This window comes from Zingiber officinale, chromosome 2B (assembly GCF_018446385.1).
Source record: "Zingiber officinale cultivar Zhangliang chromosome 2B, Zo_v1.1, whole genome shotgun sequence".
Taxonomy (NCBI): domain Eukaryota; kingdom Viridiplantae; phylum Streptophyta; class Magnoliopsida; order Zingiberales; family Zingiberaceae; genus Zingiber; species Zingiber officinale.
Genome location: NC_055989.1, coordinates 70,115,753 through 70,140,965, shown reverse-complemented (window position 1 = coordinate 70,140,965; position 25,213 = coordinate 70,115,753). Strand labels below are relative to the sequence as shown.

Genomic DNA, 25,213 nt, shown 5'->3' with positions numbered 1-25,213 from the left:
CAAAGTTATCAAAACATCACAAATACCAAGTTCACACAACAAGTATCAAAACATAGTTCTCACAACACCAAATCCAAAGAATACGAAATGCAAGTAAAGAGAAACAGAACCAAAATCAATTTTCGAATATGACGCGGGACTCAGGACTAGCAACCGGCATCTCTCCAAGCATCCATGAATAATCTACTACTACTTGGCGAAAGAAAACCAATTTGCGAGGTGGTGAGTATTGAAACTCAGCGGGTATAGAAAGATAGTGTATGAATATAATGTACAACTAGAAAGTGAGCCAAGAGTATACAGTCTCATAAAGGAATAGTAGACACTAAAGTAAAGCCATAATAAATGCTCATACCTGAATCCATATCCTATGCTAGGTATAGTAGGTCAGAACTTGTACTAAACTGCTACAGTACTGCTCATACTACAGAGGTAATAAGCAAAGTATATACATATTTCCAATGACTAAACATCTACAATGAGAATATATCTCAACCTAAGACAGCATATCAGCATAAGTGAACAACAGCAAGAAGCAACGACAGTATAAATATACCACATTAGCATAAGAAAGCAATAATAACATAAGTAAACAGCAGCAGCCAAAGCAGGCATAATAACAGCGTATGCACGGATGGTCACCCCGCCCACCTCTCTGCACCATGACCCCTGTATGGTCGAGAGGCCGGATCAATGACAACTGTACCACCCAAAGGCCGCCACTCCCGCGAGAGGCCGGATGGACAGGTGCGGAGTAGCTAACTAGCTACGCAGCGAAGGGGGTCCCTGCTGCTCGCAACTCCAGCTACCACTACCCGCGCGTGGCCGAGTGCGGCACGACAGGACAAGCGGCATCAACTCCAGCTACCACTCTCTCGAGTGGCCGAGGATGCGGCATGCATGCAATGACATGATGCGAACAATGCAACAGTCATCATATATATAAGTAGAAACAGATATGCTACATGAAGCCAGCATGCTCAATATCGTACATAAATAAGCAACGGTCAAAGCATACAAATATGGTATCTAGTATCTGCTACTGATCATGGACAACAACAAGAGACTGTATAGATATGGAAACGAATATCTCAAAGATCACGTGGAAGTATCAAGCGCAGGAAAAATAAGAGTGGAGTCAAGGTAAACAGTTTCTTATCCAAAATAGTTCATGCACTAAGGTCAAAGTATTAAAAGAAACAAAGCAAGAAGTACCCGCCTTAAATGTAGGTCGAGCTAAACAATCTTCACGTCGAAGTGCTCGTCTCGAATTACAGCCCTGTAAATCACATAAGGTACAGTTTAACTAATTTGCATAAACCACAACTAGCTAATCCCAAACCCAATTTAATAGGCTGCAGTAAAACACGATTTCTCACAGCACCTACACTCAAGTTAAAACCAACCTAAACCGATCTATTCTGCATTTCAAAAGAAATAAAAAAAAAAATTACATCCTATAGTACCACCAATCTAGATCTTAGCATGAGAAACCTGTACAAATCCATTAACACCACAGGAAACAACATCACAAATCCAACTTCACTATCTTGCTATGTAACTAAAGGAAAGAAGACCAAAATCATCATAAGGAGCGGAAACCACTTCGAATTCGCACCTTCCCAGAATTGTACAGCATTCCAGAAATAACAGAGAGATCCAACACAAGGAACATAACACATCAGAAATTCAATCAATATGAAAAAAAATCAGATGCAACACTGAAGTTGCACCAAGACCATCCAAGCTGACAAAATTGACAGCATCAAGAGGGAAGCAAAGTAGCATTTGAATTCAGAATTCAACATGAAAAGAATGTTATCGAATTCGAGCTATAATCCCAAATTGGTCAAGAAACCTGAAGAAGAATATCATTGGAAACTAATCTAGACTACCAAGAACCTGGATTCCAGCTCAAATTGACAAGAAAATAAAACTCAATCACAACTCATTCTACCAATCATACCTCATTCAAGCATTTAAGCGAACAAGTGTCACACAGTAAACTCGAAACATCAATCTTCACGTAAGAAATGGAATCCATACTCAATAACAACCCATCGGACACCAGAAGAACCACGAGAAGAACCCTCCGGGAAAGAATCGAACTCATCAAAACAGATTACACTGGAAAGAATCCATAAGCAATGCGAACCAAGCAAGATCATCAACGAAACCTCTAGCCGAATCAAGAACAACGCGAAAAGAAATCGATCCATAAAACACTCCATCAATCGGACTTTGTTGGCAAGTTTATCAACCTACCTAGCTACCTATCCATTACCTCACCGATCCCATATCATTATAGAGGATGTACTTGCTCACCAGTTAGGTCACGACATGAAGAGAAGAGGATCGGCGACAGTGGCTCGAGGTGCTCGTGCGAGGGAGAAGGATCGCTGATGTGCTGTCCGCGTGAGGAGGAAAAACCGGCGGTTGGGGCTCGTCATGACCAGCGCTGATGCGGCTTCTTTGGTGTTGGCGGAAGGAGGAAAGGCTGGCGGCGTTCGGGGGTGCCCGCGCAAGGGGGGACGAAGAAGGCAGGAGTTCGACAGAGGAAGAGGTTCGGTGGCGCGAGGAGAGGGCGCGAAACGAAGGTGGAATCGGGAGAGGGAGTTCGGGTGGCGGTGCTTGCTAGGGCACGAGGATGATAAATAGTTTTAAACTTAGGTCTGTTTAATTAAGTCCTAAGTTCTTTTCTCAATCAACTCCTAATTAAAATAGGTATTCTAAACAGGCTTTCTTATAGCCCATTAATTGATCCCCTTAAAAGGTGTCATAAGAGCTCCGATCAAATCCCAGAAAATTTCTAAAAATTTCTAAAAATTCTATTAAGGTTATTCGTCCAATAACCTCTATTATTTAATTGTCGGATTTTACATTCTCCCCCACTAATAAAAATTTGGTCCCCAAATTTCCTGCTCCACTCTGGGATCCTCATCCTAGGGTAACAACAAACAACATACACATATACTACTCCAACCAAATCTCATGAACAACCCTTCAACCGTAAGAGGTGACTCTGTATGTTATGAGCTCACTACGCTTCCGCTGCGTCACTCTGATATCTCTTTAACTGTGGATAAAATCCATGGATAGATCCTTAAAAGACTATATATTACCACACCTAATCTCTCAATATCCATTAATCAACAGTCATTCTCAACAATAATCAAACCCAATAGCCTCTTGAACAATGATAGAGTAAAAGTAAAGCATCCAACCTTCAACTAAAATCACCAACTCCATAAATATCAAGGCATTATACTCTAAGTTACTATCAATATCAAAGACTAAATAATAGACCATCAAGTCTAATATCCACTAATAGATCATCAAAAGATAACATATCACCATATCTGATCTAACCAATGACTGACACCACAAATCATACGTGGTATACATGCATGGTACAAACAACTAAACAAGCATACATGGTATAAACAACTAACCGAGTACTAACACAAGTGTATGATGATGGTATACCACATACCTCCTATAGCTTGGAGATTCTTGCCGCTGCCTGGTCCCACAACTCGAGAGTCACATCGAGGGATCAACTTACAAAGGAAAAACAAAACAATTGGAACACCAAGAAACAAAATCAACTCGAAAATCATAAATCGAAACAAGATCAAAATCCCAAAAACATACAACCCACGTTTGACACTAACCGGCTCTGATACCACTAAATTGGTATCAGATAAACTCGAAAATACAGGACGCAAACAAAACAAATAGCCCTCGTAAACCTGGCTCTGATACCACTAAATTGTCACGCCCCAGAGGAATCCCTGCCCGAAGAAATTTCGGCAGCACCTCCCTTGTACGGCGGACAATCTGAAACATTACTACATACAAAATATACATCAGCCACACTCGGCTGGAATATATATATCATAGGAAATGGAAACAACACAACCACGCAGTTTAATATACTCAGCCTACTCGGCTGGACAAAAATAAAATAAGCACAGTGGAAAGAGAACGAAGAGAAAACCCACAAATTGCAAAGTTATCAAAACATCACAAATACCAAGTTCACACAACAAGTATCAAAACATAGTTCTCACAACACCAAATCCAAAGAATACGAAATGCAAGTAAAGAGAAACAGAACCAAAATCAATTTTCGAATATGACGCGGGACTCAGGACTGGCAACCGGCATCTCTCCAAGCATCCATGAATAATCTACTGCTACCTGGCGAAAGAAAACCAATTTGCGAGGTGGTGAGTATTGAAACTCAGCGGGTATAGAAAGATAGTGCATGAATATAACATATAACTAGAAAGTGAGCCAAGAGTATACAGTCTCATAAAGGAATAGTAGACACTAAAGTAAAGTCATAATAAATGCTCATACCTGAATCCATATCCTATGCTAGGTATAGTAGGTCAGAACTGGTACTAAACTGCTACAGTACTGCTCATACTACAGAGGTAATAAGCAAGGTATATACATATTTCCAATGACTAAACATCTACAATGAGAATATATCTCAACCTAAGACAGGATATCAGCATAAGTGAACAACAGCAAGAAGCAACGGCAGCATAAATATACCACATTAGCATAAGAAAGCAATAATAACATAAGTAAACAGCAGCAGCCAAAGCAGGCATAATAACAGCGTATGCACGGATGGTCACCCCGCCCACCTCTCTGCACCATGACCCCTGTATGGTCGAGAGGTCGGATCAATGACAAATGTACCACCCAAAGGTCGTCACTCCCACGAGTGACCGGATGGACAGGTGCGGAGTAGCTAACTAGCTATGCAGCGAAGGGGGTCCCTACTGCTCGCAACTCCAGCTACCACTACCCACGCGTGCCCGAGTGCAGCACGACAGGACAAGCGGCATTAACTCCAGCTACCACTCTCTCGAGTGGCCGAGGATGCGGCATGTATGCAATGACATGATGCAAAAAATGCAACAGTCATCATATATATAAGTAGAAACAGATATACTACATGAAGCCAGCATGCTCAATATCGTACATAAATAAGCAACGGTCAAAGCATACAAACATAGTATCTAGTATCTGCTACTGATCATGGACAACAACAAGAGACTGTATAGATATGGAAACGAATATCACGTGGAAGTATCAAGCGCAGGAAAAATAAGAGTGTAGTCAAGGTAAACAGTTTCTTATCCAAAATAGTTCATGCACTAAGGTCAAAGTATTAAAAGAAACAAAGCAAGAAGTACCCGCCTTAAATGTAGGCCGAGCTAAACAATCTTCACGTCGAAGTGCTCGTCTCGAATTACAGCCCTGTAAATCACATAAGGTACAGTTTAACTAATTTGCATAAACCACAACTAGCTAATCCCAAACCCAATTTAATAGGCTGCAGTAAAACACGATTTCTCATAGCACCTACACTCAAGTTAAAACCAACCTAAACCGATCTATTCTGCGTTTCAAAAGAAATAAAAAAAAAAATTACATCCTATAGTACCACCAATCCAGATCTTATCATGAGAAACCTGTACAAATCCATTAACACCACAGGAAACAACATCACAAATCCAACTTCACTATCTTGCTATGTAACTAAAGGAAAGAAGACTAAAATCATCACAAGGAGCGGAAACCACTTCGAATTCGCACCTTCCCAGAATTGTACAGCATTCCAGAAATAACAGAGAGATCCATCACAAGGAACATAACACATCAGAAATTCAATCAATATGAAAAAAAATCAGATGCAACACTGAAGTTGCACCAAGACCATCCAAGCTGACAAAATTGACAGCATCAAGAGGGAAGCAAAGTAGCATTTGAATCCAGAATTCAACATGAAAAGAATGTTATCGAATTCGAGCTATAATCCCAAATTGGTCAAGAAACCTGAAGAAGAATATCATTGGAAACTAATCTAGACTACCAAGAACCTGGATTCCAGCTCAAACTGACAAGAAAATAAAACTCAATCACAACTCATTCTACCAATCATACCTCATTCAAGCATTTAAGCGAACAAGTGTCACACAGTAAACTCGAAACATCAATCTTCACGTAAGAAATGGAATCCATACTCAATAACAACCCATCGGACACCAGAAGAACCACGAGAAGAACCCTCCGGGAAAGAATCGAACTCATCAAAACAGATTACACTGGAAAGAATCCATAAGCAATGCGAACCAAGCAAGATCATCAACGAAACCACTAGCCGAATCAAGAACAACGCGAAAAGAAATCGATCCATAAAACACTCCATCAATCGGACTTTGTTGGCAAGTTTATCAACCTACCTAGCTACCTATCCATTACCTCACCGATCACATATCATTATAGAGGATGTACTTGCTCACCAGTTAGGGCACGACATGAAGAGAAGAGGATCGGCGACAGTGGCTCGAGGTGCTCGTGCGAGGGAGAAGGATCGCTGATGTGCTGTCCGCGTGAGGAGGAAAAACCGGCGGTTGGGGCTCGTCATGACCGGCGCTGATGCGACGTCTTTGGTGTTGGCGGAAGGAGGAAAGGCTGGCGGCGTCCGGGGGTGCCCGCGCAAGGGGGGACGAAGAAGGCAGGAGTTCGACAGAGGAAGAGGTTCGGCGGCGCGAGGAGAGGGCGCGGGACGAAGGTGGAATCGGGAGAGGGAGTTCGGGCGGTGGTGCTTGCTAGGGCACGAGCATGATAAATAGTTTTAAACTTAGGTCTGTTTAATTAAGTCCTAAGTTCTTTTCTCAATCAACTCCTAATTAAAATAGGTATTCTAAACAGGCTTTCTTATAGCCCATTAATTGATCCCCTTAAAAGGTGTCATAAGAGCTCCGATCAAATCCCAGAAAATTTCTAAAAATTCTGTTAAGGTTATTCGTCCAATAACCTCTATTATTTAATTGTCAGATTTTACAGCTGTAAAGAGGCTACTCCGCCAAAGGAGATCGTCAGATAGTGCGCTTACTTTCCTTGGATTAGCAATCCCCTGATTGCAAACCAAGTAAATCCTCTATGTCTGATTTCTGTTTATTTAGTCTCTGCATTTTTAATTACAAGTTCTTTTAAATTTGTTGAATATCCGAGAAAGGTTTTTGGTTTATTTTTTGTAGGGCAATTCACCCCTCTCCTCTTGTCGGCCTCCAAAGGGACCAACAAGTGGTATCAGAGTCAGGTGCTTCAGGAGGACTAACCGCCGATCGAAGCAACGAGATGGCCGCACTAAGCATCGTTCCACCAAAATTCGAGAGGGACTTCGCAGACTGGAAGCGACGTATGGAGGTATTCCTAAGAACTGATTTTGAAATTCGGTTTATCATGAAGTATGGTTTTGTAGCTCCGATGAATCAAGATGGAGAAGAAAAAGAGGAGAGACATTGGACAAAGAAGGAGCAGAATGAGTCTGTAGCGAATAGTCATGCGGAATATCACCTACTGAGTGTGCTGCCGCCTCAGGAAGTCAACCGCATCGGAAGTTACTCGTCGGCCAAAGAACTTTGGGAGAAGTTCCTGGAACTCCACGAAGGCACGTCCGAAGTGAAGCTCGCTAGAAGAGACATCCTCCGGAACAAACTGATGAACATCCGTCTGGAAAAAGGTGAGAAGGTAGCCGGTCTACATGCGAAGGTAAAAGAATTAATTACTGGACTCGAGAACCTCGGTGAAACGGTAACAAACTGGGACACCATACGCTAAGCACTCAACACATTTCCTCGAACTCTGGAATGGACATCAATCGTCGATGCCTACTATATTTCAAAAGACCTGGAGGTAAGTACCTTAGAAGAGTTGTTTTCTACTCTTGAGTTACATAAAACCAGGTGTGCAGCTACAACAAAAGACTCAAGTCAGATAATGGCACTGAACGCAACCAAGAAGGATGAACCCGAGTCAGACTCCGAAGAAGACCAAGAAGCATATATGGTAAGAAACTTTAAAAAGTTTTTTAGATCTAATAAATTTAAAGAAATGCAGAATAAAAAGAATCCAAGAAATAGAAGAAAAGTGCGTTGCTACCAGTGTCAAAAGGAACGACACTTAAGAGAGGATTGCCCAGAACTAAAGAAGGACAAAGGCAAGATTCCCAAGAAGCACAAGAACCTAAAAGCTACTTGGGACGACACTTCTTCATCTAAGTCCGAGATTCAAGAATATGCCGGGATAGCACTGATGGCAAGCTACGAAGGACAAAGTACATCAGAACCCAGCATCGATGAAGGGGGAGTGACCTTAGATGGAAGTAGCGAAGCAGGGGGAGATTCAGGCTTCAAGTCTGATATGGTAAGTGAGGTATGCCTCTTACCCCCTGATGAACTTTACTTTGGTATTAAGGCAATGACAAAATCCATGTATAAATTAGAAAATAAAAATATCAAATTAGAAAATGAAATTTTAGAAACAAAAAGAATTTTGGCAAAATCAAGTCTTATAGAGGATTTTAAAAAATTAAAAATTGAAAATGAAAAACTAAAAGAAGAAATAGAAAGATTGAAAAAATCTAATGGTTCAAATATTTCTACTTTTAGAAATTATAGAGGTTTAAATTGGTATTATAGATTTCATCAAAGTCAAATTAGAAATATATCAAAAGTCTATGTACCTAGGAAATACTTGGTTAATCCTGTAGCTAGGAACCTCTATTGGGTTCCAAAAACCCGTTTAATTTAAAATTAGACTTAGCATTTTTCAGCAAGGAAATTAAACAACTAATTTCTTTATGAGGCTTTGTCTAAGGAAGTGGTTGTTGCTCTAATAACCAAGAAGGCCTAGTGCCTCGCCACGACCTGAAAATCAAGTATCGAAATGAAAAGTTTAATTGACTAACTGAAAAAATATTAATTTAATTTACTTAATGCTTTAAAAGAGTTATTCAATTTATGTTAGAAAATATTTAAAATTGATTTAGAAATTTTTACCTTAGAAATTGTTTAATGAAAATTACCTTTGGATTTTTTTAAAAAAAAATTGACTTAGAATTTTTTATTACCTTAAGTTTTTTAAAAAAAAATGCCTTAAACTTTTTCTTGACTAAGAATTTTTTTTATCTGCCTTCGAAATTTTTTTTTTATCAAAATTGACTTAGAATTTTTTTTAAAAATGAGAAAAAAAAAATTTTACCTTAGACTCGTTTAAGAACCCCTATTTTTATGTGATCAAAGGGGGAAACAGATGTTAAGTCTAGGGGGAGGTATATAATTTTTAAATTGAAATATCTTTGGACTTAATTACAAATAAATTATTTTTATTGCATTTATTTTTCCTAACTTAACTTGGGTTGCTCATATCAAAAAGGGGGAGATTGTTGGAACCCCAAGGTGTTTTGATGTGATCAAATAAGGTAAGTTAGGTCCTGCGTTGTCTAACCCTTGTGTCTAAGTGTGCAGGAGCTTAAGAACACAAGAAGTCGAGCGGAAGACGCGGCTAGCGAGAAGGACGGCACGGGAAGAGAGCCGACGGGCTCGGTGCTTCCGAGGGACAAGGTGACCGCGGAAGAGTACACCGGTGGACGAGAAGAACGTGCGCGGCGTTCAAGGGACGAGAAACCGGGAAGGAAGGCTGCTCGAGGAAAAGGTCAGAACATGGGTTCGGGTGAGCCCTATTCCGGATGGCGGAGATCACCCAAGCTAGCGGAGCCGGAGCGAACAAGACCCGGACCGAGACAAGCTGAACCGGAGACGAAAAAGTCAACGTTGTTGACTTTGGGCTCCGGGGCGCCCGGAAGTGGATTTTGACCAGGATCGAGGTTTGACTCGATCTGAACGTTGGGGGATAAAATTTATCCCCCCAAGGACGCCCAGAACCCTTCGAGGCGCCTTGACCAAGGCTATAAATATAGCCTTGGTCCAGAAGCTAATCAATTCATTCAGAACAACAACTTGTAATCAGTTCTTTCATTTCTACTTTTCTGTCTGTTCTCTCAACGCTGTAAAGAGGCTACTCCGCCCAAAGGAGATCGTCAGATAGTGCGCTTACTTTCCTTGGATTAGCAATCCCCTGATTGCAAACCAAGTAATTCCTCTGTGTCTGATTTCTGTTTATTTAGTCTCTGCTTTTTTAATTACAAGTTCTTTTAAATTAGTTAAATATCCGAGAAAGGTTTTTGGTTTATCTTTTGTAGGGCAATTCACCCCTCTCCTCTTGTCGGCCTCCAAAGGGACCAACATCTCGTACTCTGCCTCGTTGGTAGCCCTGAAGTTTAGCCTAACGATTAGTTACATGATGTCATCTTAAGGGGATATCAGGAGTATCCCTACTTCGCTTCCTTGTTGAGTAGACAATCCATCCACATATATTTTCTATGTTTCTTCAGCCTCACCTTGATGGATCTCTGTTGGGAAGTCAACTAGGGCTTGTGCCTTGATCACTATTCGAGGCTGATACTGTATATCATATTCTTCCAACTTGGTTGCCCATTTGATGAGGTGGCAGCTATCTCCATGTTGGTAAGGACCTTCCCCATGGTACTATTGGTCAAGACAGTAACTAGGTGTGCCAGGAAGTAAGACCTTAAGCAGTGAGCCATGAGAACCAATCTGTAAACCAACTTTTCCAGGGTTATGTATTGGGACTTGGCGCCATTCAATAGGTGGCTGAAGAAGTACACTGGCCACTGTATATTGTCCTATTCTTTTACCAACATTGCCCCCACGGCCTCAAGGGTAGCTGACAGATATACCCAGAGCGTCTCTCCGGCGATAGGTTTAAACAATGAAGGCAAGGTCTCCAGGTGTTGCTTCAATTCCTCAAAAGTTTTGCTACACTCTTCATCCTATTGAAACTTAGTATCCCTTAAGAGTACCTTGAAGAAGGGGAGCGCCTGATCTGCAGATCAGGATATGACCCTAGAGAGTGTCGTAATCCTACCCACCAACTTTTGTGCTTCTTTCAAATTCCTAGGAGCTTGCATGTCCCAGAGTGCCTGAACCTTCTCCGGGTTGGCTTCAATTCCTCGCTCAATAACGAGGTACCCTAGGAATTTTTCACCTCGGGCTCCAGACAAGCATTTCAGTGGATTTAACTTTAATCCATACTGCCGCAGCGTGAGACAGGTTTCCTCCACATTGGCGATAAGGTTTGCTGCTGCAGTAGACTTGATGAGGATGTCGTCTATATAAACCTCCACATTTCACCTGATCTACTCCCGGAAGATCTTGTTCATCATCCGCTGATAAGTAGCTCCTGTATTGCATAGACCGAACAACATAAGTGTATAATAGAAAGTATCGTCAGCTGTGATGAAGCTAACTTTCTCCTAATCTTCCTGAGCGAGAGGGATTTGTTGGTATCCTTGATAAGCATCAAACATGTAAATCCTCTCGCAGCCTGAGGTTGAATCCACCATCTAATCGATTCTTGATAGCGGGTAGCAGTCCTTAGGGCTAGCTCGATTGAGGTCTCTGAAATCGATGCAGACCCTCCACTTATTGTTAGGTTTGGACACTAGGACCACGTTAGAGAGCCAGGACGGAAATTGTACTACTCTAACGTGTCCTGCTTTCAAGAGCTGATCAACTTTAGCTCGAATGATCTTATTTTATTCGGCTGAGAAGTTCCACTTCTTCTACTTGACTGGCCGGAAATCAGGCAAGAGGTGTAGATTGTGCTTAGTTACCTCGGGCTTAACTCCCGGTAGCTCATTGGGGGACTAGGCGAAGACGTCCCGGTTGCATGTCAGGCATTTGACCAGATTTGTCTTGATTCCAATCGGTAGGTCACCTGATATTCAAGTGATGCTCTCCAGACGCTCAAGATAGAGTTGGACCTCCTCCCAAGGGATCGACTCTTCGGCTATAGGAAGAGGCTCCACTTGGATGACATGGATTCTTTCATCCTAGGTTCTTTGAGCCTTGTGGGCCTTGACCTTCACCATGTCGACATAACACTGACTAGAGACCAGTTGCTCACCTCAGACTTCCTCGACCTGGTCTCCCACAGGAAATTTAATCTTCTGATGGAAGGTGGAGATTGCTGCTCGGAACTCGTGCAGTGCGAGTCTTCCCAGGATGATGTTGTAGGAGAATGGAGAATCTACTACGATGAAAGTTCTCCTCCGAGTCCTCACCAATGGTTCGCTACCCATAGATATAGCTTGCTTAATTTGACCCATTGGTCGTACCTCGTTGCTAGTGAACCTGTACAAGGAAGTAGCTATGGGTTGGAGCTCACTAGCATCGATCTGCATACCATCGAATGCTTCTTGAACAACACGTTGACAAAGCTTCCAGTGTCAATGAAAACCCTGGCTACGCGATTATTAGCGATGACGTCTTTGATTATGAGGGCATCATCATGACGGAGCTCCACTCTCTCCAGGTCTTGCAGCCCAAAGCTGATTATGGACCCTACAGCTTGTTCCCAGCTACATCCCACTGCATGTATCTCCCAGCGACGCTCATGGGATTTTCTGGCTCAGGTGGAGTCTCCATCAATGGGACCCCCAGAGATCATGCAGATCTCCCAGATGGCGACATTTCCCCTGTTCTCCTCTTCAGGGGATTCCATTGGCTCCTTACCCCACCCTGGTTGCTGGTTCCCTGACCTGCATTTTTGGGCAGGGGTTTACCTAATTGCCCTGCGGCAACAGGCGAGTTGGCTAACAACTTCTGAAGCATGGGCACGATCTCAGGAGGAGGCAAGCCAGTTTAGCCATCCGCCGAGAATCTTGGGTGAACTGGACGTAATCTCTAGTGGAATGGGTGTTGGACCTATGATAGGTGCAATAACGGGGCCCCCACTGACCGGGTCTGGGGGCTTGGACAACTTCTACCCATTGCGCCACCCTGGAATCCTGACCAGGCGAAAATCCTGGTCGAGCATCCTTAGAATGGGAAAAGGGTCGAGTTGGAGGTTGGGATGACCTTTTCTCTGATTTGTTGGCAGGAGCCGGTGCCTTGTCTGCTTTCCGCCGAGCCACTTGGGATTCTTCTACATTGATGTAGTTGGCTGCCTTCCCCAACATCTCATCAAAATTCTTTACTGGATCCCGAATGAGAGCTCAGAAGAACTCCCCCTCCACCAGACTGTGGGAAAAGGCGCTCATCAAGATCTCTGAGGTAGTGGGTGGGATGTCCTGAGCTACCTGGTTGAACCATTTAATATAGCTTCTCAAGGGTTCCGTGGACCCTTGCTTGAAGGTGAAGAGACAGTGGTCTGTATTCTGATACTTCCTGCTATTGGAAAAATGGCGCAGGAAAACGTTCTTGAAGTCTTGAAAGTATGTGATGGACCCGTTCGGCAATCCACTGAACCACTTTTGTTCCGAACCAGACATAGTGTTTAAGTGCACTCGGCACTTGATGTTATCGCTATATTGATGCAGCAGCACAGTGTTCCCAAATTTTCAGAGATGATCCTCTAAATCTTTGCTACCATCGTATTCTCCAATAGTTAGGGGCTTGTAACCCTTCCATAGCTTTTCCTCAAGTACCCTTAGAGAGAAGGGCACTTACTCCTCAGGCATCTCCCTCGGCTCTTCTCGGAGGACTATGGCTTTCCCCTTCTTCGAATCTCTGGGCGGGGAACTCTTGGCCATAGAGGCCTACTCTTGCTCTTTCTTCTTATAATAGTCCGAGCCCTTATTATAATAGTCTGGGCAGGGCTCGCGATAAAAGGCTTGAGGGAAATTCTCAGGTTGTTTCCTCTTAGACCCCCTGTCGAAAACGTGGGTCTGGTCCTTTGAAACTACAATCATCTTGTGTGGATGTGAAGTAGTGGTGTGTTTTTCAGAAGTCGCTCGCCTCTTGGCCTCCTTGAACAGTTCGTACTCTCCTGTTGTCATGGTGATGTTGATCTTTCTGGTATCCTCATCGTCACGCTCTAGAACAGGTGAAGGGAGTTCCCACAGATGGTGCCAAATTGATCATGTCCGGAAATCTGAGTCAGACGAAGGTCGGCTAAGATGGTGTCGGTGTTGACGGAGAGGTGACTTGGACACATCTAGCGTATATGCACTAAAAAGACGAACCCCACATGGAGCTCAAGGATGGTGGTGACGAGATCGGTGGTACTTAGGCTCTGCGCACACTCAGACAAGCACACAAAACGTTATAGCCCAGAAATCAGGGAAAAAGTCCCCGGTGCAGGCCCTCCAACACTCAAGTCAGATACCTTTTTCCCAGAAGAATAGTGTAGGATGGAAAAAAACTGTAGAAGACGAGTGCGAATGTACGCATACATGCTCAAGGGAGAGGACCTCCCTTTTTATATGACAATGCGTACCTCTGGAGCTTGACTGATGTCAGAGAATGTAGGTGTCAGGGTCTGTCGAGTGATGGAGGACACGTGGTGCCCTCTCATTGGTTGAAAGAAGGCTCCATTCGCAGATGATAGCAGACCATTGGAATATATCCTAACGTATGGTAGTTATTCCCTAACAGGAGGTTACGATTCCCTGACATTATTGTTGCCTAGTTCTTTCTGTCCCGCACGGGTTTAGCTACGGATAGCTAGGGATGACTGTTCTGGTGTGATGCCTAGCTTGAGTCATGATGAGGGAGACGAGCTGTGGCGAGGGTTCCATCTTTCACGTCTGGATCATGGAAGGGCTAACCGGGAGTTGTCTTACTGAAAGTACCAAGCCTGGCTATGCGGACCGGGCTGAGGAAACCCGACCAGTCGGGGCAGGTCAAACATTACTCTAGGCTACATCTTATGTCTTATATCTGAGAAACTGATCTGTCTGTACCCGACCGAGAATTATGCGGCTGATGACGTCAGACGGTCTAATTCCTTCTTTCCCCTCCTAACTGTTGACTGTCATGTTCCTTTGACTTCTAACCGTCACATCCCCTTGACTTTGGACTGTCCTTGATTGCCACGTCCCTTTGACTTCTGACTGTTTGACCTTATCGGATCCCACCTTTATGCACCGTATTAGTTGATCACATTAAAACTGTCACGGGGTACTTACAATTTTCTCCTTTTTGATGTGAGCAATCTAAGTTAGTTAGGGTAAACAAAACAAAATAATAGTATGACAATGAATTTTGCAAGTACAAAATATGCAAAAAAAATCTACCTCCCCCTAGACTTCACTAATTCTTCCCCTTTTATCACATTAAAATAGGGTAATTTAAGAAAATAACTTGAAATAGAGTCTAAGAGTTAAAAAAAACTGACTGATATCCAAAAGAATGAACTTTTAAATTCTGAATAAAGATCTTTTTGTTTCAATTTAAAAAATGTTTTTAGACTTAAAATTAATTATTTTAAGCAGAAATAAATTCATGTTAGCATAAATTTATATTTTCCGCAAAAAATAATTAACAATAGTTATTAACCTTGAAAAAATAATGAAATATTTTCTGAGAATGTATAATAGTACGTAATTTTTCAAAAAAAAAATCAATTTTTAGAGAATTGAATTTTTGAAAATTTTTTATGTAAAAAATTTGTATTTGGATAAATAATTCATAAAAAATTTATCAACTATGAAAAAATATTAGGAAAATTTTCATATACAGAGAAAAGGATAAAGTTTCACATAAATATAACTTTTGCAAAAAAAAAAAAAATAGCACTGCAAGATATTTTTTAAATCAAGAATACAAATTTTGTTAAAGAAATTCATAAAAAAATAATATAACGGTTAAAAAAATTAAAATATTTTTTGTAGATGAATACTGAAATTCTCTTTCTTAGAAAAATTTTAATTTTAATTATTTTTTTAACAGATATTATGCAGAATTATTTATTTGATAATTCTAAGCAAGAATATGAAATCAAAATAAAAGTAATACATATGTAACGATTTTTCAATTTAAGCATGGTTTTGGAACACAATATAGGTTCTTTCGAACTGGGTTAATCAAAAAATTCTTCGAAATATGTTTTTGTGATATTCTTCTAACTTGACCCTTATGAAATCAAAATATCAATTAAGTCCTTGATCATATTTAAAATTTCTATTATTAGCATGTAGAAAATTTGTGCATGAATTATCTTTTTCTAACATTTCAATTTTATCTTTTAATTTTGTATTTTTATCAATTAGTTTTTTAAAATTTTCTTTTAGGCATGCATGTCCTTTCTTTGACTTTATATACTTTGCTCTTTTTTATATAATGAATTACTTAGCATTTACACAATTTTAAATAATTACTCTAGAGGAAGCATACTTACCTGACTTACTATATATTCGTCGATAGATGCTTCCGTTTCATTGCTGCTTTCTTCTGTAGTGTTTCTCCCGTCATCGATACTCTTGATGCTCATTTCTGAGGTACTTTCGTCATCTTCGGGTAGGTACTCGGCAATTAGCGTCGTTCCGGTGATCTTCGCAGATCCAGATGCATTTGAAGACGAGTTGGTATCTATAGCATAATCAAATTCTTCTTTCATTGATTGTTCATAGTGCTCTAAGAACTTTTCCCAAAAAATTTTTGCGCATTGGTAGTTGTTGATTTTGTCAAGTTCTTGAATAGGAAGAACACTCAATAGGTGGAACTTGGCCTTACCATTTGCTATGAATTTGTTGTGCTACTTCTGAGTCCAAAGATGCTCCTCGAGTTCTTTTCTATCTTTACTTTTGGGGGCATCAAAACCAAATTTCATAGAAAGAATTATATCAAAATCAGTTCAAAAAAATACCTCCATTTTTCGTTTCGAGAATGAGAACTCCCCCTCAAATATTGGTGGTAGATGTTTAGTTCAGTCATCTCTTTTGCTTCGATTGACGGTTAGTCCTCCTGAAGCGCCCTTGCACTGATATCACTATAGGTCCCTTGCCGGCCGGCTAGAGGGGGGTGAATAGCCTTATAAATAAAAAATGAACCTTTCTTGATCTTTACAGCTTGATTAAACTAACACTTATATAAAATTTATTAATAAGCAAATTAAAGAAAGAAGAAGCACAGAAAGAGTTACTTGGTTTGCAATTAGAGGATTGCTAATCCAAGGAAGTTGAAAGCTCACTAAAATCTCGTCTGGGCAGAGAAGACTCTTACAATAGTCAAATCTCACAATTACAAATCTAAACTGGATTAAAATTGATTGCGAGTGTTGTGTTTAGCTTCTTGGATCAGGGTTGTATATATAGTCCTAATCGGGGCGCCTAGAAGGGTTCTAAGTGCCTAGAGGGGGATAAAATTTTATTCACATCGTATCGAATCGTGATAGCGCGTGTTTCAATAAACTTTCAATTTCGGGCGCCCGAACGATGCTGTTCCAGCTCCCCTGGGGTGAGGCGCCCCGGGGCGCCCGATGATCCGAGCACCCAAACCAAGTCAACTTCCAAGTTGACTTCTCGGTATAGGCCTTTCGCTCCAGTTCCGCTAGCTTGAGTGATTTCGACCATCAGAATAGAGCTCACCCGAACCCATCTTCTGGCCTTCTTGAACAATCTTCTGCTCCGGCTTTTCATCCCTCAGAATCGTCGCACGCTTCCTTCTCGTTTGCCAGTGTACTCCGCTCGCTTGGGTGATTTCGGCCATCTAGAATAGGGCTCACCCGAACGCATCTTCCAGCCTTCTCGAGCAACTTTCCGCTCTAGATTCTTGTCCCTCTGAAATGCAGCACACCTCATTCTCATCCATCAGCGTACTCTTCCGAACCACCTCGTCCCTCAGACCCATCAAACCCGTCGACTCTCTCCCATGCCGTCCCTATTGCAGTTGCGTCTTTCGCTCAACTTCCTATGCTCCTAAGTTCCTGCACACTTAAACACAAAGGTTAAAATACAACAAGACCTAACTTGACTTGGTTGATCACATCAAAACTACCACAGGGTACTTACAGCTATAATGTTGCTCTGACGATCAAAAGAATGAATCTCCAAATCCTTAGTTGTCAGTAAATTTTATATTAGCATTTACATTTTAATCAAGATTTCTTTTGTAATTCTTCGAATTATTAGTATCCCAATAAAAGCGATCGACGATCGCGGATCTTGAAGTAGAAGTTGTCACAGACTCCGAACATAAGAAAAATCATGAGTACTATTCACCCACCCCTTCTCCTGGCCGGTCTTCTAGCACTTTTTCAATCCTACAACACCAACTCTGCCATCACAATTTCCATTGGCAACAACAAAACCTACGTTATGCGGGCCATCGATTACTACGAAAGCATGCTCACCCTCTTCGACTAGGATTTTCTTTATCAACCGAAATAGCTTTTCTTTGGTGATGCTGCACATTTTTGCATACCGCTTGGGGATATTATTGTTGATCCGCTACTCTTCGAGCTCACTGATCTTGATCTCAGCGCCATCCTCTTCCACTGCTCTTAAAAATTTTCAAGCTTCCAAACCATGGTGGATAGCTGCTTCTTAAACGATCCAAGTACAGTACTGACATACACGTATATCTCGACGACAGAGACTACTAGCCTGCCTCACGAAGTGGGCACAGGCAGCTGATGTTATCAGTATCTCATGGACAAGATGACAGTCGAGCAACTGATGAATAGGAACATCAACCTTATGGAAGCTCTGTATAACGGATTCACTGTGAGATGGACGGCGAAGTCCAAGAGTGGTGCAGAGCTTGCCAAGAGTCCGGTGGGGTTTGTGTGTACAACTTCTCCCAGACTTGTTACTACCAAGATGGTTCAGTCACCTCCATTTTATTTCCAAATCATCTCAGAACAGCATAAGGCATGCTTGTAGTATATATATTTCATGAGCATCAAGAATTTCATAAATTCTCTCACTACAATATAAAATTGCAAGAACTTTGTGGTACTAAACAATGGAACTAAGTTATCAAAAAAAAAAAAAAAAAAACTTCACTGTTTTCCGCTGTTGATACATGTGTTTATTCCATCTAGCTTCCACTATGCAGATTGCAGAAACTTGAGATTTTTAAGATTCAGTCATAAAATTTAGAAAAAAGGGGGCCATCTTTAACACTATACCACTATACAGAATGTTCTTGGTGCTATGTGCTTTTCTCAACTCAGAATCCCAACTGTATCTACAATCTAGTATTGAAAGTAAAACTGTCTCTTTGGGATGGTGTGATGATTGAGGTATCGAATATTATCATATGAGATTTTAGAATTAAAACTAATAACTAATAATCACTCGTGATTTAGGATGGATCAGGGAGGCATTGGTTTTCATGTAGTTTTGAAATTAAAACTTATGTACTTTTATAAAATTATATCGTCGCAACAGCACTAGATATATCAGTTATGTTAAAAAGCACTTTATGCCAAAAAAAAAAAAAAAACACTAGGTATTGTATGTAACTTTTTTTTTTGGGTTTGTTGGTTCTACCTGTTTCTATCAGTTTTTTAGAATATAATTTATCATAGATTCATAGACCAAGAAAACATAATTTTGGATCATTGGTTATGGCTATAAAGGTCAATTATATGTTAAAAAGGTTTGTAATGCATTTAAAAAGCAAAGACAACCAGATAAAAAAAATAAGACAAAAACGAGAAGTGCAGAACAAAGAGGAAAGGCTAAATCAGCTAAACCAATATACCCAAGGTTAGAGGTTAATATCCAAACCTAAAAGAACACAAGATTCATTCTAATTAAAAGATTGAAATGCTTTTACGTGAAGAAAAGGTAATAGTTGTCTTTTAAGAAGCAAACATTTAAGCACTCAACCAGAGAAGATCGATCTTCTATCCCTAATTTTTCTTGTCCCTGTATCTTACTTGTCGCTCCATCTCACCGTCGACGGCTTCCAGCCATCAGCCCAACCAAAATTATATCCTAAGGGGAAGGTGAACCCCGGGGATCATTGTCAGAATCCGACCAGATCTGAACATGATTTCTTCCACCGTCAATCTAAGTTCCTACTCATATCCAGTTGGATTCCGCCGCCGATTGCACTGATGACAATTTCCTTAGGTTCATCTTCCTCTTAGGATATAATTTTGATCTGACCGACGATCAAATGCCACCAGCAGTGAACTGAGATGACAAGTAGAACATAGTAGAACATGGGGACTGAATTTTAGGAATAGAGAATCCAATCTCAACATTCGACACCTAACATACCTTTTAAGAAATTTGCATTAATTTATTCTCCTTTTGTTAAACCATAATCTTGTCGCTATCTGTAGTTACTTGAAAAAAAACACAACAATGTATTCATTGAAAGGGCAAACCTTATAAATTTAAGTTAAAATATGTTTGCTGGTTCAGTCGCAGGTGTAGTCGGCCACATCTTATTCATCCTCATGGTAGACCTCTATGCTCAAAAAGGATTTGGAAAAATTACAAATTGTTTGTACAAATCAAAGAACACACAACAGATTGAAACTATGCTTGCAGAATATGGTTCCCCTGCACTTAAAAGATACAGCTATTCAGATTTGAAAAAGATCACCAAATCTTTCCATGAAAAACTCGGAAAGGAGGCAATGGAAGCGTGTTCAAAGGTACACTCCAAGATGGTCGTTTGGTGGCAGTAAAAATCTGAGCAACTTCACCGAGAATGGAGCAGAATTTATTAATGAAGTCATTAGCATTGGCAGGACTTCTCATGCCAACGCTGTTAGTCTACTTGGCTTTTGTTTCGATGGTAAAAAACGAGCTCTAGTTTATGAATTCTTGCCCAATGGATCTTTGGAAAAGTACATTTATTCTGAGAAGCCAAAATTAACACTGGGATGGGACAAACTATACCACATAGCAATTGGTATCGCCCGAGGATTGGAGTATCTTCATCGCGGATGCGGCATGTGCATTGTACATTTTGATATAAAGCCACGCAACATTTTACTAGACGAGTTTTGCCTCAAAAATTCAGATTTTGGATTAGCAAAGTTGTGCCCTCCAAAAAAAAAAAGAGTATACTTTCCATGGCCGATGCAAGAGGAACAATAGAATTCATTGCACCTGAAGTAATTTCAAGATATTTTGGAGCAGTTGCCACAAAATCTGATGTCTATAGCTATGGGATGATGATCTTGGAAACGGTTGGTGGAAAAAAGAATGTGAAGGCATGTGCAGACAGAAGTAGTGATGTTTATTTTCCACACTGGGTTACGAGCATCTTGATCAAGATAGAGATCTTCAAGCATACAATATAATAGTTGAAACAGAAGAAATTGCAAGGCAGATGATATTGGTCGGCTTGTGGTGTATCCAAACTCTGCCGGCAAACAGACCTTCCATGACCAAGGTGATTGAAATGTTGGAAGGAAGAAACAGTGACAAGGAAATGCCACCAAAACCTTCCTTTTCTTCTCCTATTCACTCCAACGTTAACTCTCCCATTGACTCTAAAGATGCATTGCAATTGGCTTGACATGTACTATCCATGTAATCACAACCTGTCGAGCTTAAAATTGTATAAGATAACAATCCATAGAAAATTCTACCACTCGTCTACAATTGCGGTGCATCATTTATCGTTTTAGAGCAAGCATGTAATCCATGAGATGAAAACATTCACTGCTGGTGATGAACATGTTTCCTTATTGTTCGTTTCCCTGTTTTCATTCTCACACGAGTATCTGCGAACAAGGCTTTGATGCATGCCTGGTGTCTGCTTTTAAGGTTTTGCAAAAGATCTTTGTAGCCTGCAACTATCTCAGCGAGAACCGGCTTAGGGACTCGAATAGGCACCTTTGATCTCTTCTTTGTCACCCATTTGATGGGACCAAAGGTCAACATGAAATCTGAGGTTTGTAAATCACCCAACGGTACCAGCTTTTGTTCATCTACAAAGCTACATGATTTGGAGACTCGTGTCATTTGACCAAATTCCACATTGTGCATTAGCATGGTTCTCCTCCTTTTACATTCCAGTGGAAATTGTGGAATATTGCTGGCGTGTGTCTGCATAGAGCCTTTATCACCTGAAATTGGATATATGCAACCTCTTCGGGCATTGCCAACATGATTATAACAACTTTTAGCTTGTTCATTCTCCATTTCCCCTCGCACTAAAGTTGTATCACCATCTAATTTTACATGACTCTGAATGCTATTCTGTTTTGATATCTCAACAATGTGGGTTTTATCTGTACTATTTGCCTTGCCAACCATTCTAGCCAGATGCTTCCAATTTTTCTTCAATAATTCTCTTCTAGAATGATGAATAGGAGTTGGATATTCTGGCAGCCTTATGTACATATCGGGTACTTGGTTGTTGGAACGATTCAGATCAAAAGCAATATCTGCTTCTGATTCTTCACCTTCAACCTCCAATCCTTCACCAAGTTGAACTGTTATCTTAGCTCTGGAGTTGGAAGCTGTGTTGTATTTCTCCTTTATGACAGATTTTGATTCCATGAATGCCTCCTTTGGATGTTCATCTACAGATTGGTTTTCAGAAGCAAAATCGAGTCTTTGTCTGACAACATTGTGGCAGTGAGCCCCCTTTGGCCCAGGGGAGGTTGCCATATTCCAGCTCCGCAGTCCACACAGATGATCACTAAAACCCTTGGGGTTTCTTCTGAGGAATGATGGGAAGCACCACAGAGGCAAGCTTCCACGGAGGGGAGTCTAATTGTTGTTGATGTTAGCTGCTGAAGCTTTCTCCCCTTGTTTACATCATATAAATCAGCATGAAGAATCAAAATTGGTTTTGTCGTTTGTGTCTTTCAACACCGATCTTCCTTGTCCTGCATAGATAAATTCAGGAAGAAAGCCAAAGGATAAAATTAATAATAGAACTAAGTACTTTCTCCCCTTGTTTACTCCTTCTACCTTCCGATGGAAGCTGTATCGGCGAAGGTTCATCATCAAAAAGTAACAGTAGAAGGGGATGAACCCTCTATCACAAGCTCTCTTCTCTTTTTTCCTTCAAATTTCCCAATATAGAAAATATCAGCTAGTTTTACTACTTTCCACTCGACAAAACCTCATTTCATGTACCAAAAAAAGGGGCAGATCGCAGAGAGAGAGAGAGAGGGAGAAGAGGACTCACGCCGACTATCCCAAAGGCAAAGCACGCTCCTCCTCGTTTTCCCTCCTCACTGAGAGCGAGAATGGGAAGTAGACGAAGGCCACGGTGCCAAGAGGACTCCTCTTTGCCTTCGCTTGCGAAGTTGCAACGTCCTCGAAGCGACTTCAGAATTACGAAGAACATCCTCTATTCCTCGAAGTGATTGAGTAGCTGAGAAATAAGGGCGAAAAGTCAAGATCACGATCTGGTTGTTTTTTTTTTTTTAATTTCCCACTCCGTCCGAAGAAACCAAACAATTGGCTTGTTACCGTTAGTAACATGGCACGTGCCGGCTCCGTTACGTTGCAGTCTCCCAGCTACAATACTACATATCGGTTTGCTGTTACAGGTTGCCGAGGTATAATTGTGTTTATAATAGGTATTAAAGGCATGATCAAATTAGCACCCTATGTGAAAAATACTAAGTTAAAATCTCAATTAGAATATGAAAATGGATGAGGTTGGAAGACTTAATGTCATCATCATGATAACAGAAAATGAATTATTAGTAGTAACGGTGCTAGTGGTGTTAAAGGGTTGATCATCTCATCCTCCAACAATGAATCGTCGCCGGAGTCAATTGAAGCGACACTAGTACATCAGAAGGTCTCTTGGCATAAATCAAGGTCAGTCCTGACTTTTGAGGGCCCTTGGGCAAAAAGAGAAAAGGGATCTCTATAGGATTTTTTTTTTTTTTATGTACAATTTAAATATAGTTTAATAGAAAAACTTAAAAATTAATATATTTTATTTAAAATATGATAAACTCCATACAAAATATATTTGTCAAAAAATTTCAAAAAGTGCAATACCGTATAAAATATATTTTCTAAGTTTCTCTAAAAAGTGTAATATCTACAAATATAAAAAAAAATAAGTATGAAATAATCATTGAAAAAATCTTATCTTCTAAAATTTTGAGAAGTAAATCATCAATAAGGTCTTCAAAATTAAGTTTTTTAACACCTCATTTTCGATATATAGAATTATCAAGTCATTTACATTCAAATCATTATCATCATTTTCTCTTAATTATTCCTACTCATTCGTTGAATGATTATGATCATCATTTTCTCTCAATTCTTCCCGCTCATTGATTACATGATCATTTAGTTCTTCTTGATTACTCAATTGTTGCTCATTTGTTACAAGATCATTTAGTTTTTCTTGACTTTCTTCTTATAATTCATCAACTGAATCTTTAAATGAAGAGCTAGTTTTAAAAAACTTATGAAGAACACCTTTATGAGTTTTAATAATCTGTTTCACTACTTTTCTTTTATTTCTTTTTTGCTCCAAGATTAATATTTCTTTGGAAACATATCTATACTATAAATTTAAAGTGTAAAAATAATATACACAAAACCAGCAACAAAACTAACAATGAAACAAATACAAGCAATGAAAATAATAGTCAAAGAACAATAAAGCTTAGTTTGTACTTGAAGCAGTCGATATAATCTATTATATGATGATTAAAATTGAGATGATTTATTTAAATTCTTTTAAATCTATAAGAAAAAATATAAAATATTGGCTCCAATATAATATTAAAAATTAATATTGAATATTGACAATAAGAAAAAATATAGATAAGTAGGTAACTTACATTGTAAGTTTATATATTGATGAATGATGAAATTAAAATTTCAATTGGAGAATAAACTTTTCTGATTTAATTAGAAGAGATTAAAAGGAGAAGAAGAGAGGAAATTAGCGTTCAGTATTCATACTTTACTCTTTAGAGTCTTATATAACTTCTGTAAACAAATTAATGAATAAAGAGTTGTTCAAGAAATAAAATCTTGGAAAGAGAACAAATAATCGTTTACCTTCCTTCTTTTTTCTTTCTTTTCTTTTTTTTTATATTTTTTTCTTAAATTTTAATAGAAAATATTTTTTTTTTACCTTTATTAAAATAATTCAACAATAAATATATATATATATATTGTTGAATTATTTTAATAAAGGTCCAAAAAAAATATTTTTTCTTAGGTTTTTATATATAGACCTTTATTAAAATAATCCCAGAAAATATATTTTTTTAGGTTTTTATTAAAATAATTTAATTATATATAATATAAATTATATATGCATATCAAATTTGGGGGCCCCTAAAAATCGGGGGCCCTTGGCCGTCGCCCCCGGTGACATGCCTCAGGATCGGCCCTGGCATAAATGAATGCCGCAAACTGTTTCTCTCATACCAATCGATAAGTCTATCGTTATAAAACCTTATATAGAATCTTACAGTGAAATCCCTCATCCATATTTTCTAAAGGAGAAAGAACCCTCATCCATATTTTCTAAAGGAGAAAGGCCCTGAATTCAATGAATCGAAAGCCCCTCTAGGTCCTCCGTTTTCAAACGACATCCTGCAAGATGAATTACCAAGGCACTTTCGA

At 39.9% G+C, this 25,213-nt stretch overlaps 1 protein-coding gene across 1 annotated transcript; it reads right to left on the bottom strand.

The window, feature by feature from the left end:
* Window positions 1-20,861: 20,861 nt before the first annotated feature.
* Window positions 20,862-23,005, bottom strand: LOC122045830. The gene is made up of 3 exons (XM_042606204.1): window positions 22,791-23,005; window positions 22,571-22,664; window positions 20,862-22,485 (listed from the first exon to the last, which is right to left on the bottom strand). The coding sequence occupies exon 3, from the start codon at window positions 22,262-22,264 to the stop codon at window positions 21,308-21,310; it is 957 nt and encodes a 318-aa protein (XP_042462138.1). The 5' UTR covers window positions 22,265-22,485; window positions 22,571-22,664; window positions 22,791-23,005; the 3' UTR covers window positions 20,862-21,307.
* Window positions 23,006-25,213: the final 2,208 nt, after the last annotated feature.